Source organism: Papaver somniferum, chromosome 2, assembly GCF_003573695.1.
Source record: "Papaver somniferum cultivar HN1 chromosome 2, ASM357369v1, whole genome shotgun sequence".
Taxonomy (NCBI): Eukaryota; Viridiplantae; Streptophyta; class Magnoliopsida; order Ranunculales; family Papaveraceae; genus Papaver; species Papaver somniferum.
The window spans coordinates 184,447,148-184,460,406 of NC_039359.1; the positions used below are offsets into that span (position 1 = coordinate 184,447,148).

Genomic DNA, 13,259 nt, shown 5'->3' on the forward strand with positions numbered 1-13,259 from the left:
GAACAAAATGTTGAGGGTTCACGACCGTTTAAAGAAGACGATTTGGGGTATATGTTGAATGATCCAAACTTTTGTGGAGAGGAAAACATAGACGACCCTTTCATGGAAGAAAATGGAGAATCGCATGATATTGAAGCTAACGATGCATGTAAAACACAGGTATTGTGTTAAGAAACTCAAATACTCGATTTGCATGCGTTTGTGTGCTTTTGTAAACAAGAAAAACCGATTATTGCATGCATTGAATGCCATGAACTACCCAGATTCGGTAGATAATTTCTATATTAAACTTACGAATATAACACACTGAGTACCAAATATGTATATTCGGTAGTTACAAGATACTAGTTTACTGCCGAATATGAGAAAAACCCCAAACTGGTTTTCCAAAAATATCTACATTCGGTAGTTATGTAGAGTTATTTACCTCCGAATGGCCCCAAAAACGAATTCCTCAGAAAATTTCAAAACTCAGTATTCTTATCCTTTACAATCGGTAATAGTTTAACATTATTTGACTGCCGAATATAACAGTGGCCTCAAAATAAAATTTCCGAAAACTTGAAAATCGGATGTTTATCGATTAAAGTTATCTCCCGGTTATTTATATTCGGCTGTTTTACTATATATTTTAGCTTCCGATTATATCATTTTTTGCACTCAGTAAACTGTGTACATTCATTTGCATAAATCGGGTGTTTTGGGTAACCGATAGGATTCCGAATATAAAGTATTCGGAAGTTTGACTTATTTAATTACCTCCGAATATATCATTTTTTTCACTCAGTAAACTGTGTACATTCATTTGCATAGATCGGGTGTTTTGGGTAACCGATAGGATTCCGAATATAGAATATTCGGAAATTTGACTTATTTAATAACCTCCGATTATTGTATAATAATTTGTTGCTTTCATATGCAGGCCGTTGAAGAGTTTGTTGATGACTTCTATTTGAGGCCCGACACTTCCCTATACTATGCAAACGATTTGGTATACTCATTACTACTTTTTTCTTTTTTTCAAAATTTATATGTTAAATGGTTATGCTTATTAGGTTTGTTTTGTTTTATGCACGTTTAGACATTTGGAAGTAAGAAGGAGGCAAAGGAATGGCTTATGAACAAGGCAAAAGATAACATGTGCGTGGTAGTTCAAAATAATCATGTTAGTGACACTCGATTTGAAATGATTTGTGAGCGAGGTGGGACGCGAAAGAGTCACGAGGGAAAGAATAGTAAGTACATACGGAAGACGAATAGGAAATACCGAAGCAATACCAAGAAGATAGGATGCCCATTTAAGATTGTCTTCTATAAGCCCGATGGTATTAAAGGTAAAGAGTATAAAATGTATAAAGTTGATAACGGTTGTCACAACCATGATGATCCGTTGGATTTAATTGGACATGTAATGGTTGCCAAGTTAAAACCACATCAAATGCAGACGGTGAGGTCTATGCGGATCCAAAAAGCGAGTGCGATCTTAAGTAAAATAAAGGCGGACGATCCCGACAACTTGTCTTCTTTGTCTACAATTAAGTCGGCCCTAGCTACGATCAAAAGGACTGATTGGGATGGTAGAACGGTCATGCAACAATCGGAGTGGTTAGCGGAGTTACACGGCTACACCTTGAGAAGGGAAGAAAAGGATGGTATAGTGGTTCGTATTTTCTTGGCACATCCCGAAATGATCCAATTGGCTCAATGCTTTCATCAAATTTTGTTGATAGATGCTACTTATAAGACAAACAAGTATAACATGCCGTTGTTGAACATTGCTTGCCATACTTCGGACAAAAACACGTTTACGATTGCATGGGGTTTAATGGATCATGAGAACAATGTGAGTTTCATTTGGATGTTGGAGACGTTGAGGTCCATTTATAACGGTGATAATTTTCCAAGGGTTATTGTAACGGATAACGATCAAGCCTTAATGCATGCAATAGCGGTAGTGTTTCCGGAAGCCCAAAACTTGCAATGTACGTGGCACATTCAATGCAATCTCAAAACCAATTGCCATCATCATTTCCAAGCTAAAAGACCAAGGAAGGGTACCAAGAGGTCAAAGGAAGAGGATGAGCGCATTAGTAAATTAACCTTGGAAGAACGTAAGGAAGAGGATAGGCTATTTGAAGAAAAGTGGAAGGAGGATGGAATAATTTGGAAAATGTTCATGAAAGCATGGGACAAAATCGTTTGGTCGATGACCGAGGAAATTTACGAATGTAACTTGAAGAAATTTGAGGATGAATACAGCACGGACTACCCAAAACCGGTTGAGTATTGTAAAACACAATGGTTAACGATTAAGGAGAGGTTTGTGTTTGCATGGACATATGAATATCGTAACTTCAAGAACGAGGCGACAAGCATTGCGGAGGGGTCTCATGGTCGACTAAAGAAAATACTAATTGGTAGTCAAAATGGAGTTGTGTCGATCCAAGAAGCAATCCATGAATTCACCAATCGTGATCTCGTAAAGATTAGGAAATGTATGCAATTTAGTGTACACCAATTCCCGATGGAACATATTAAGGAAAAATTGCTTCTAAGGGGAGTTGTTCATAAAGTTTCAAGATGGGCAATAAATCGCATGATGAAACAATTGAAGTTATATAAAACTTATGATGACGAGAATACGGTTTGTGTTTGCAAGGATATGATAGGTATTGGACTCCCATGTCGTCATAAGTTGGGTAGGTATGTTGAAGTGATTGACATCGATGATATTCACCCATTTTGGAAGCAATTAAATTTCACTCCGAACACCCCGGTAGTTGATGGTCCGTCTTTCTTCGAGTCGGAATTGTATGCACGAATAGCCGAGCGTTACGCTACATCAAACGGCACCAAAAAGCAAATATTGATGCATAATTTGGAGGAAGCCCTTCACCCTTGTTTAAGGGAGGTTGATGAACCTATTAAGCAAAAGAACACCGGTAGGCCGAACACCGAAGTGTCGAGGACCATCCAAAGAAAAGAGTTGAAGGAGTATTTGTCTAATAAAAGAATATTGTCTAGGCACGAGTGTTCGGAAGCCGAATTTGAAGATGAGCCGGAACCTAAGAAAAGAGGTCGTCCAAGAAATGATCAAAGTGGACCAACCACCCGACAAGTAAGGCCAAAGATCTCTACAGAGCCTTCTCAAGTAAGTCAACCCAATGTTGTCGAAGAAGTTGTTGAGCAAATGAACGCCTCGCAACAAACCCAACCAATGGAAATTCTTACTATAAAAGAGGACAAAGGTACTCTTCGTTGCCCTAGAGATCTTAATGGAAGACCAAATCGATCCACATATACAATATACAAAGAGTATTTGGAACAACTCCCTCCACTTATCATTCCATTTGTTTTGTCGACCGACGAGGTTGATGGGGATGGAAATTGTGGGTTTCACGTTGCTACGGAACAAATGGGTTACTTTAGAGAGGCGGATATCGAAGATGTCACCCAATGCCAATATTTAAGAAATAAGATGGCGGTACAACTAGTGAAGGACAAGGGTTTTTATATGGAGATGATGAGGCGAGGAGATAGATACGACAAAGAACAAGAGTTCAAAGACTTAGTTGCGCGTGTGAAGTGTCGAAAGGGATTGAAGACAATCGGATCCAAGTATTGGATGACAATGCCTAAATTTGGATATCTCCTAGCGGACGTTTTGAATTGCGTGGTACATTTCTTCGTTCCTCCTATGTATGGACTTAGCATGACGTTTGCACCCACAAGAACGGCTTGCGACGAGTCGGTTAAAGATAGAAGAATCGTAATGGCATTTGTGAATGAAATGCATTTTATCGGTTTAAGAGTAAAGAAAGATTGTCCGTTACCTCCGTTGAGTAAGTGGCACGATTACTTCCCGATGAACCATTGCAAGGATTGGGTGAAACAATATGAGTCCAACATGGTTGATTGGGATCGTGTTATGGACAACAACTTTCCCGCTGAGTTACTCGAATTGATCCCCTCGGATGATGACGATGTTTGATCGTTTTTTTTCGAGGCACGATTATAATTTTTTTTGAAACTATGTAATCGGAACAACAGTATTATAACACTTCAATACGATTAATCATATTCGGGAATTCCATATTTTATCAAACCGCCGATTAATATTAAAAATTTGAATTTACAGCACTCAAACATCACATGTTATTCTTTTTTCCCAGTCCGAGATGCAACAATCAACGCGGCTTCGAAATGTAGAAACGACTCTCCTCTCCACTTGGAATAAGCATCTTGTGCCGCAAACCTGTCGTCTCTGTGCCTAGCAAGAATACGGTTGTACTCGGTGCACAATTTTATAACATGGTGCACCCTTGAAGAAACATGGGATGGTTCATAATTGTGGCGTGGCTTCTTGTACTTACCAACAAAAGGACCCAATGAAACGTTAATCCAAAATATACGATCGTCCTGCTGTTCTTTGGGTAGATCTTTCACAATGTAATAATTTTTTATCCATTCGGTCTCTTCCTCAACTTGTTTTAATCTTTCTCTATGATGGAATTGTTCTTGACCTCGCTTCTTAGCCTTGATTTCCTCTTCCTCCTCCTCCGTTGCCACTAACGATGGTTTAATTTTTTGGGTTGTTTGTTCCTTTTTTGTATTTCTTCTTCCCTTGCTGCAATTGATGTAGTTGTTCGCTTGCATCTTCGAAGTATGTTGTCGATTGATGATGGACTTGCCATTGAAAAGGTTTTTCATTCAGATTTGTTACTCAATAATAACTGAGAGGGGTTACCCTCCTTATATAGATTAGAGTTCCAACGGATCTAATTTTTGAAAATATGGCCGTTGAGGTTTCTGAAAATATGGCCGTTGAGGTTTCGTATCATTGGTGCACTACAATCGGTTGTTAACGATACACGTATTACCTCCGAATAAGACATTCGGTGGAAAACTTAAATTCTTATCTACCGATTAAGTTGGTATTTCTAAACACGACTATATTATTCGGAGGATAATTGTTTTGTAAAGTTCCGAATGTACGATGGCCCAAAAATCAGAATTTGGGAAAAACTTATACTTTTCAAATTTTGAAATTGAAATAATCGGAAGTATAATTAGTTACCCAAACTTCCGAATATGGGCTGTCTAACATTCTATATTGGCCCTTGGAACCACCTAGAGCCAAGGCGTGGTTTGTTTTGAACTGTGCTATATTCGGAGGATAATTGTTTTGTAAAGTCCCGAATGTACGATGGCCCAAAAATCAGAATTTGGGAAAAACTTATACTTTTCAAATTTTGAAATTGAAATAATCGGAAGTATAATTAGTTACCCAAACTTCCGAATATGGGCTGTCTAACATTCTATATTGGCCCTTGGAACCACCTAGAGCCAAGGCGTGGTTTGTTTTGAACTTGCTATATTCGGAGGATAATTGTTTTGTAAAGTCCCGAATGTACGATGGCCCAAAAATCAGAATTTGGGAAAAACTTATACTTTTCAAATTTTGAAATTGAAATAATCGGAAGTATAATTAGTTACCCAAACTTCCGAATATGGGCTGTCTAACATTCTATATTGGCCCTTGGAACCACCTAGAGCCAAGGCGTGGTTTGTTTTGAACTTGCTATATTCGGAGGATAATTGTTTTGTAAAGTCCCGAATGTACGATGGCCCAAAAATCAGAATTTGGGAAAAACTTATACTTTTCAAATTTTGAAATTGAAATAATCGGAAGTATAATTAGTTACCCAAACTTCCGAATATGGGCTGTCTAACATTCTATATTGGCCCTTGGAACCACCTAGAGCCAAGGCGTGGTTTGTTTTGAACTTGCTATATTCGGAGGATAATTGTTTTGTAAAGTCCCGAATGTACGATGGCCCAAAAATCAGAATTTGGGAAAAACTTATACTTTTCAAATTTTGAAATTGAAATAATCGGAAGTATATAACATTATATTGTCTTCCGAATAAATACTGGCCCCAAAATGGGATTTTTCCTATATCAGAAATTTTGAGATTTTTCAATATATATATTCGGTAGTGAGTGTACTCCGAATACTATGTGTCTACTTAAATATATTCGGGAGACAAAAAATTCATTAAACTACCGATTATTACCAGTTTGTATCTAGGAAGATATGACCAACAATATTCGGCCGATAACCATCAAATATTTCTCCCGAATACTGTCGATGTTCTTGAGAAATGAAGAACACGACTACATTCGGAAGTAAAGGAGCATGAATATCGCCCGAATCTGGATAAATAACCGAAAACCCTAGAATTATTTTTTCTCGATTCGCCGAATTAAAGCGAGATAAACCCCAAAAATGATAGATTCTTACCTAATTGGGGCCATTTGACTTTGGAGCGAATTTTTTTTTTTCTTCCACAATCGAAAGATAATAGGAAACTGGAAGAAGAAGAGTTGAAATGAGTAGAATTGTTTTTGATTTGGTTTTCATACAGTTTTACCATAAGGGCATTTATGTAACTTCAATATCATATAGGGTACCCCTTAACTAGAGTCTTTGGCTGGGTATAAATTGATGGCCCCTAAATCCTTTGGGGTGGCCCCTAAAAACGCCAGGTTCTTTTAACCAGGATGGAAAATGTTTGGGGTTCTGATTGCAATAAAATTAAGCCAGAGAGATGGTTAAAAGAGAGAAAATATTACTGGTAAATTAAGCTTCAGCAAGCATTCTTATAGTGCCCGGAATTTCAAGCAGGTCCAGGATCCAAGGATCTAAAATGAAAAGTAGGACTGAAAATTCGTGTCACAAGTTCAAAACTGGTTCTTAACATCGAGTATCCACACCAAGTGTGATTTTGAAAAGCCTGCCAAAATTAGAACCACATAATTTGTGCCTACCGTTTAGCACTTTATGTGACATCTCTCATAAACTTCGTGATGACCATTTACCATTTAGTACTGCATGCCAATCTACTGCAATTAGATTGTGTATATAGTGTGGTTCAAATATTGCAATCCAATTCCGTCAATAGATGCGATTCCAATAATAAGTTAAATTTATATTGTTTGTATTGTTTGGTCCATGGAAATTATCTAATATCCTTGTAATTCAATTATTTTGAAGTCAGTTATCTTGATGGCTCAAACCAAACATGCTATCAAGGTTTAAAGTTTTACCGCCTAACGTAAACTTTAACCAAACATGCTATCAAGGTTTAAAGTTTTACCGCCTAACGTTCTCTCTGTTCCACCGGCAATCCTCAATTATGCCGAACAAACTCAGTTATGAATCAGCCAGAATATTCTCTCTTATAGGAAGCATCAGCATATTGGGAAGTAACAAGATTTTACATCATCTACCATCTACTGTATGATAGAATTTTAGAAAAGAGTGAGAACTATACAGCATTTCTTATCAAAAAAGAAGATATACCGCATTCTTGTATGCATTTGACCCCGTGAGTTCACCCACTCACGCTGTTTCACCAAAGAAAGTAGAAAATTGAGAATGCAAACAAGTTGAACAGTCACCCCAACTTTGAACGTTTTGAATGACTTTCTCGCATCCAATCAAGGCATTGCTCGGAAGTACGATTGGGATCGGCAAGCTGCCATTCGAGAGATTTTTGTTGCTGCCAAGAATATAATAAATCAGCATGTGAATTTCAAGTTCTGAAAAGAGTTACTGGTGCAGCAATAATTTCTTACCCATTCACTGACTTGGGGTCCTCCAGTCTTAAGCTGTAAAATAGTCATGATTTCCCTCCCATTCACCAATGGTTTCATCTCCCACACATTTTCGAGACCTGCATTAAAGAATATACTCTTCACGCCATTGAACAGTTAAACAGAAGACCATTGGTGATTGCAGAAACATGTACACCAGAAGTAGGAAAAAAATACAAGCACTTCTCTCTTGACCTTCATACATAATGGTGAGATTTTAATATCATAGACTGATGCTAGTCCAACTAGATTTAGTAAGAGCCAGAAACTTTGACATGTGATGAGCCGACATTCAAAGGTAAGGCTTGACTGGTTTGATCTGGTTGTAATAGCAAATATCGCCATACGCATATATAAGGATTGCTGGAAATCGGATCATTATTTCATGCCAGCACGCTCATTTTATCATTCTATTTCTATGACATAAAAGAAGTAAATGAAAACAGGGATGTGCATGCCTCAAGTTGGATGGCATGAGTTTGTAAGCCTTGTAATACTGGGACCAGATGAAGTGAATTACACAGAGTAGGTTGCCACCTTTTTTTGCAGTTAAGTCATATGTGTAAGTGAGTCGGTAGACATACCTAGTCTCACAATGGCACTTTCAACTGTTGTAAACAAGTTTCTGCGCAAGCCTAACTCAAGCTGCTTGTCTTCAGAAACTTCAGCACGATCGAAGTCAATGGGGTATGATAATGTGGAGATCAACAAGGCAACACGCCAGAAACTCTTGATTTCACGTAAAAGCAATCCTAAAAATATGTACAGGATGTCAGACAACAGCACACAAATGAACAAAAAGCAGAAATATCTGATGTTTATCTACATTTGATAATGTTGATCTACAATCAGGCTTGAATGCATAAAATGAAGCAAGACCCAGGGCTGTGGTTTTACTGCTTTGTAGACCTTCTATTTCCACAGCCTTGTATTAATGAGGCCATTTTGAGGGATTATCCAATAAACCACCAATCCATGAACTTTATGCAATATATGTCAAGTAACTAGCTCAGGGTAAGCAAATCATGAGTATTTTGTATCTCTTAACCTGCACATATTCGCGGTTTTGAAGTCACTGTGACATCAATTTTTTCTCTTCGGTTACCAGCTTCAGCAGTTTTGATTTCAGTTAAGGAAGGAATCAACGATATGAAACTTTCTGATGCATTGTGTAAGCTTATAACCTAGCAACATAAAAGTTATATGTTTGGTGGCATCAGATAACAACAGAAAATATATAAAGACCACCAGCGAGAAAAAACTATAGAATGCTGACAAACATACATATCCAAACCACGTGTAAAATATACAAACTACCATCCAAGAGAAAAACAGAATAACACAACAAGAGAAAATCTGCTCTGACCATTTTCGAGTCGTTAACTTTCAGCTTCAGAGAATTCAGAAAGATGTAATTTGCAACAGGAATCTGAGGAGAACAGGAAAATTATGCTCATCAAAATGAAGATTGCAAGAGAAATCTTAGAAAACAATACAATGACTCTTGGATGATAATCAAAAAGGAAATAACCTAATTATAAGTGAAATTGTAGATACTACTGATCTTGTTACTGAACCAAATCTTTCATGACAATGAACCAAAATCTTACGACATGTGGAGGGTTCCAACAATTACCGGTCGCAGTTACATGTGTTGTAATTTTTTTTCTTTTCTTACGAATAGGAGTAATACATTTCATGCTGGCATGCTTACTCAGAATTTTCCAACGTGACTTGCTCTTCCTATGAAACAGTAAAGGCTTAAGGCCCACTGATGGATTAAGACAGTCACCACCAAATACTCTATACGGACTTATCGCACTTATGTTCTCTAGAATAACATGGTAAGAGAACTGAGCAAAATAAATGTAACAATTCAATATGGTTAAACCAGCAGTGAGAATAAACGATATGTAAATATGTAATAATATCTATAAACACGCTTACCTTTTTGCCTTTGTTGTCTCTGTAAACAATTTCTCTGAGAGGATAAAAAAGTGCTGAATATAAGTACACCCTTCTTTGCTCATCCTATAATAAAGTGAAACGACAAAGGTTTAACCCTAAGTAACTATTCCAGAGACATTAAATAATTCAAAGATAACAAAAGCGACCATGCAAAATTTAACACATGCTAATACCGGGGTAGGAACATCATAAAATCCAGAAACTAGAATGTGTTTATCGATGACCACAACATGCGTCTGTATCAGAAACTCATCTGCCTCACAAACTATATTACCAACCGACACAGTTAAGACGCCAGGTTGGGTAATACAACATCAGCGCTTTTAATATAAAACCATATGGAACACTCAACCAAACATAAGAATCTAAAGAAGTCCCATGTTTGTATGAGATATTTCTTGGTACGTGGTGTGGTATGTATTGATGAGTAAATCAGCACTTAATTATACTACAACAAGTAGTCGACGTGCATCCATATTTGAACTCTCTGTGGTTGTCATTGAATCTCAGTTTCTGGATTTGCTCAGTATTCATACCAAGATGAGATAAATATCATGAAAACAAGGAAAGATTTATTCTGCAGAACTTACAGTAAAAGCCGTGCATCCAATTAATTCTAAGAGATTCCATGCAGCATCCACAGAAGCGATGCAGAGCCTGTGAAATGGATGGCAAAGGTAAGCGAATGCACAATATCCACAAAACGGCTTGTTATCAATATGCCAAACGACATAAATTCATCACAAAGGCTCTTCACAATGTGGTGCACTTGGCTGCACCGATGAACCAGATCAGAGTGAATATTTGAACTCTTTCAACAATAGGAGACTATCACGGTTTCTTTTAGCAATATAGTGCACCTGTCACACCCTTCCAAAACAGCAGGCGCTGAATTGGAGGGAAGAGGGAAAACAACCCAAAATAGTTGCAAACTACATACGTAGGTCATTGCTTGAACTGGGTGTTTGCCACAAATCATGAGATCGATCTGTACAAAGTGGGAAGGAAACAATCAATACATGGAAGCATAGATATTTGTATGAAGAAAAAGCATATTGTCTCAGACATGAGCCAAAAGATGAGTATACTTCATGCCCAATGCGCTCCCTGCTGATTTTATCCGCAAGAGCAACTCTAACCTCATCACTAGCTGCAGCTTCCTTCAACTCTTCATCCAGTTCAAAACAGAACCTTGCACCTGGAATGCTTACGATTATCAAATACCAATAGAAACAGAAGTGCACATGTAGACAATTTGAACGACGTACCAACATGATTCTCTATGCTGAAATTTCAAACTACTTTATGTACACACAATAGACACTAATGACAGATTTTTTATACTTCTTTTGACATGCATCACCAATACACCTGTTAACACATTATGATTTATGAAATATAGTGTTCGAAATTTTAGCTAAGGTAGTCTTACTGAAAATCGGAATTGCATAAATGTGCACTCTAGGCGGGAAACAGATCAAATGATCCACATCATAGCACAAACGGCAAAATGTAACAGAATCGACAATAAAGAAGATTGAATACTACTGCAATTCCTGCCATTATCGTTGTTAAATGATCAGATATTCAGACATTCAAACATCTGTGAGTTCTATTATGCTCCTATTTGGTATAATAAACTAGGAGTCAGACATTCAGTTATATAAGCATCGACCAACACAAATAGTGAAGACGCAATAAAACAGAAAGGAGTAGAGCTGGTACCAAACCGAATAGCACGAAGTACTCGTAGAGGATCGTCTAAGAATGTCTCCTTTGGAGGTAACGGAGTCACGATCTTTCCAGATCTTAGATCTGATAAACCTGAATAAAGAACAACATTCAACAATGCAACTAGTTTCAACAAGGAATAATACATGAGCCCATGTAGTGCAAGTTGATCAACTCTAACCTCGTCCAGTAAAATCTTCAACTGACTTCTTGTTAATATTGTAGAACAGACTGCCAAAGAACAAAAATAAATGTCCATTTTGATAATGAATTAGTCAGGGGTGAGCATGAACACAAATCATACTTTTAAATAAGAAACTACAATAAACAAATCACACGATGTTAGATGGAGCATTGTTCATGTGTGGCTCATCAGTCCATAGGCATAATTGGCTATTCCAAGGAAAGAAGCAATATAGCCATTTAGAGCAACTACCTGTTGATAGTCAAATCTCTTCGGTATGCATCCTGTTCAGCAGAACCAAATTCCTGTCGAACATTGGATACACTTGTGCATTATAACTCAACAACATTACGAATAAATATCATGCATTTCAAGAATACCCGTCACTGGGAAAAGGTTAACGCTAACAATGACTGTTACAAACAACTCCAGAAGCTCTTGAAACAACATTCAAACAAGTTAGCAATTTAAACATCTATTAGAAGATAACACACCACATAGCATTGGGCAATAAATATACAGTATTATATATCAAAAACATTTAATTATAAACTAATCAAGATAGATAGTAAATTCTAATTGATAAAACCAATTTTTACCATAGTAGGAATGCGGCTGTTTTTATTATACGTTTCGCATCGCAAGTTTACAAAATCAATCCATTCCCCAAACAATTTCATCCTTGCTGTTTCCAAGTGTTTCGACTGATCAGGATTGCTGCAATGTTACAACAAACTAATTAGGCAAGCAATTGAATGTTACAACAAACAAAATTAAGTTCTCGTAATGAGAGTTTGGCCAGTAACAACCATTGAATAACAGCAATTCCTTGAATCTCTTCCCCAGCAAACGATAAATATTCATTAACCTTTTCAGAAAACTCTTTTCCCATCATATCATCCAATGCAATATCAATATCAGCACAATCTTTCCCTAAAAGCTGTAAATATTCAAATCATTCACAAACATAACAACTGTAAAAAACCCTAATCGGAATGATCACAGAATATACAAATCAAATTTGACATCTAACCTTATCACGAACCCAACCGCCAGCAACACGAAGTTGTGTTTGGAGATTAAAGTGATGAAGAACTTGCAATAATCTTTCAAATATTTGATTCTCTTTATCTATGAGACTGATTTCATCTTTTGCTTGACCAGATAATGAAGAAGAAGAAGAAGAAGAAGAAGAATAATAAGAAGAAGAAGAACCGGCCATTGCTCTGCAACTAAAACCTTTGTGCAACCCTAATATGTTTGGTTTGAAGCTAGAGTGTCGAAATTGTGTAGCGGGAAAAGAGTGAAGTCTGAAAATCGTCGATAGACTTGTACTAGAAAAGAATTGCAGTTTGGTAGTAGCGTTTAATACAACTTTCATGTTTAAAGAATGGGAAAAATATCCTTTGGTCCCTTTTGTGGGTCCATAAAAAATCCTTTACTGTTAGGTCCATAATTATTTAAAAATATTAAACTGACAAAAGTATCTTTCCGTGTTGATTTTTACTTATTTTCTTGTAACAGTTCATTTCAGAAATGAAGTCCATATAAAAACCTAAAAAAACAGAAATGAAATTCATATAAAAACCTAAAAAAAAGACTTCATTCCAGAAATGAAGTCCATATAAAAACCTAAAAAGAAATGAAGTCCATATAAAAACCTAAAAAAAACAGACTTCATTCCAGTAATGAAGTCCATATAAAAACCTAAAAACAG

General features: G+C 36.9%; 1 protein-coding gene across 1 annotated transcript; it reads right to left on the minus strand.

Annotated features, from left to right (window-relative positions):
- Positions 1–7,221: 7,221 nt before the first annotated feature.
- Positions 7,222–12,892, minus strand: LOC113349976 (CCA tRNA nucleotidyltransferase, mitochondrial-like). The gene is made up of 15 exons (XM_026594026.1): positions 12,576–12,892; positions 12,352–12,482; positions 12,142–12,259; positions 11,795–11,847; positions 11,540–11,589; positions 11,353–11,451; positions 10,716–10,825; positions 10,488–10,615; positions 10,218–10,284; positions 9,607–9,690; positions 9,026–9,088; positions 8,708–8,843; positions 8,244–8,411; positions 7,642–7,739; positions 7,222–7,565 (listed from the first exon to the last, which is right to left on the minus strand). The coding sequence occupies exons 1-15, from the start codon at positions 12,762–12,764 to the stop codon at positions 7,461–7,463; spliced, it is 1,599 nt and encodes a 532-aa protein (XP_026449811.1). The 5' UTR covers positions 12,765–12,892; the 3' UTR covers positions 7,222–7,460.
- Positions 12,893–13,259: the final 367 nt, after the last annotated feature.

Bases quoted from the DNA above. Each gene is read 5' to 3' on its own strand.
- LOC113349976 (XM_026594026.1), bottom strand. From the start codon at position 12,764: ATGGCCGGTTCTTCTTCTTCTTATTATTCTTCTTCTTCTTCTTCTTCT. The intron at 11,848-12,141 runs GTAAAAATTGGT...AATGTTCGACAG, and splicing joins ACAGCCGCATTCCTACTATG to GAATTTGGTTCTGCTGAACA. The intron at 7,740-8,243 runs GTATGTCTACCG...TCTTTAATGCAG, and splicing joins AAGTGCCATTGTGAGACTAG to GTCTCGAAAATGTGTGGGAG.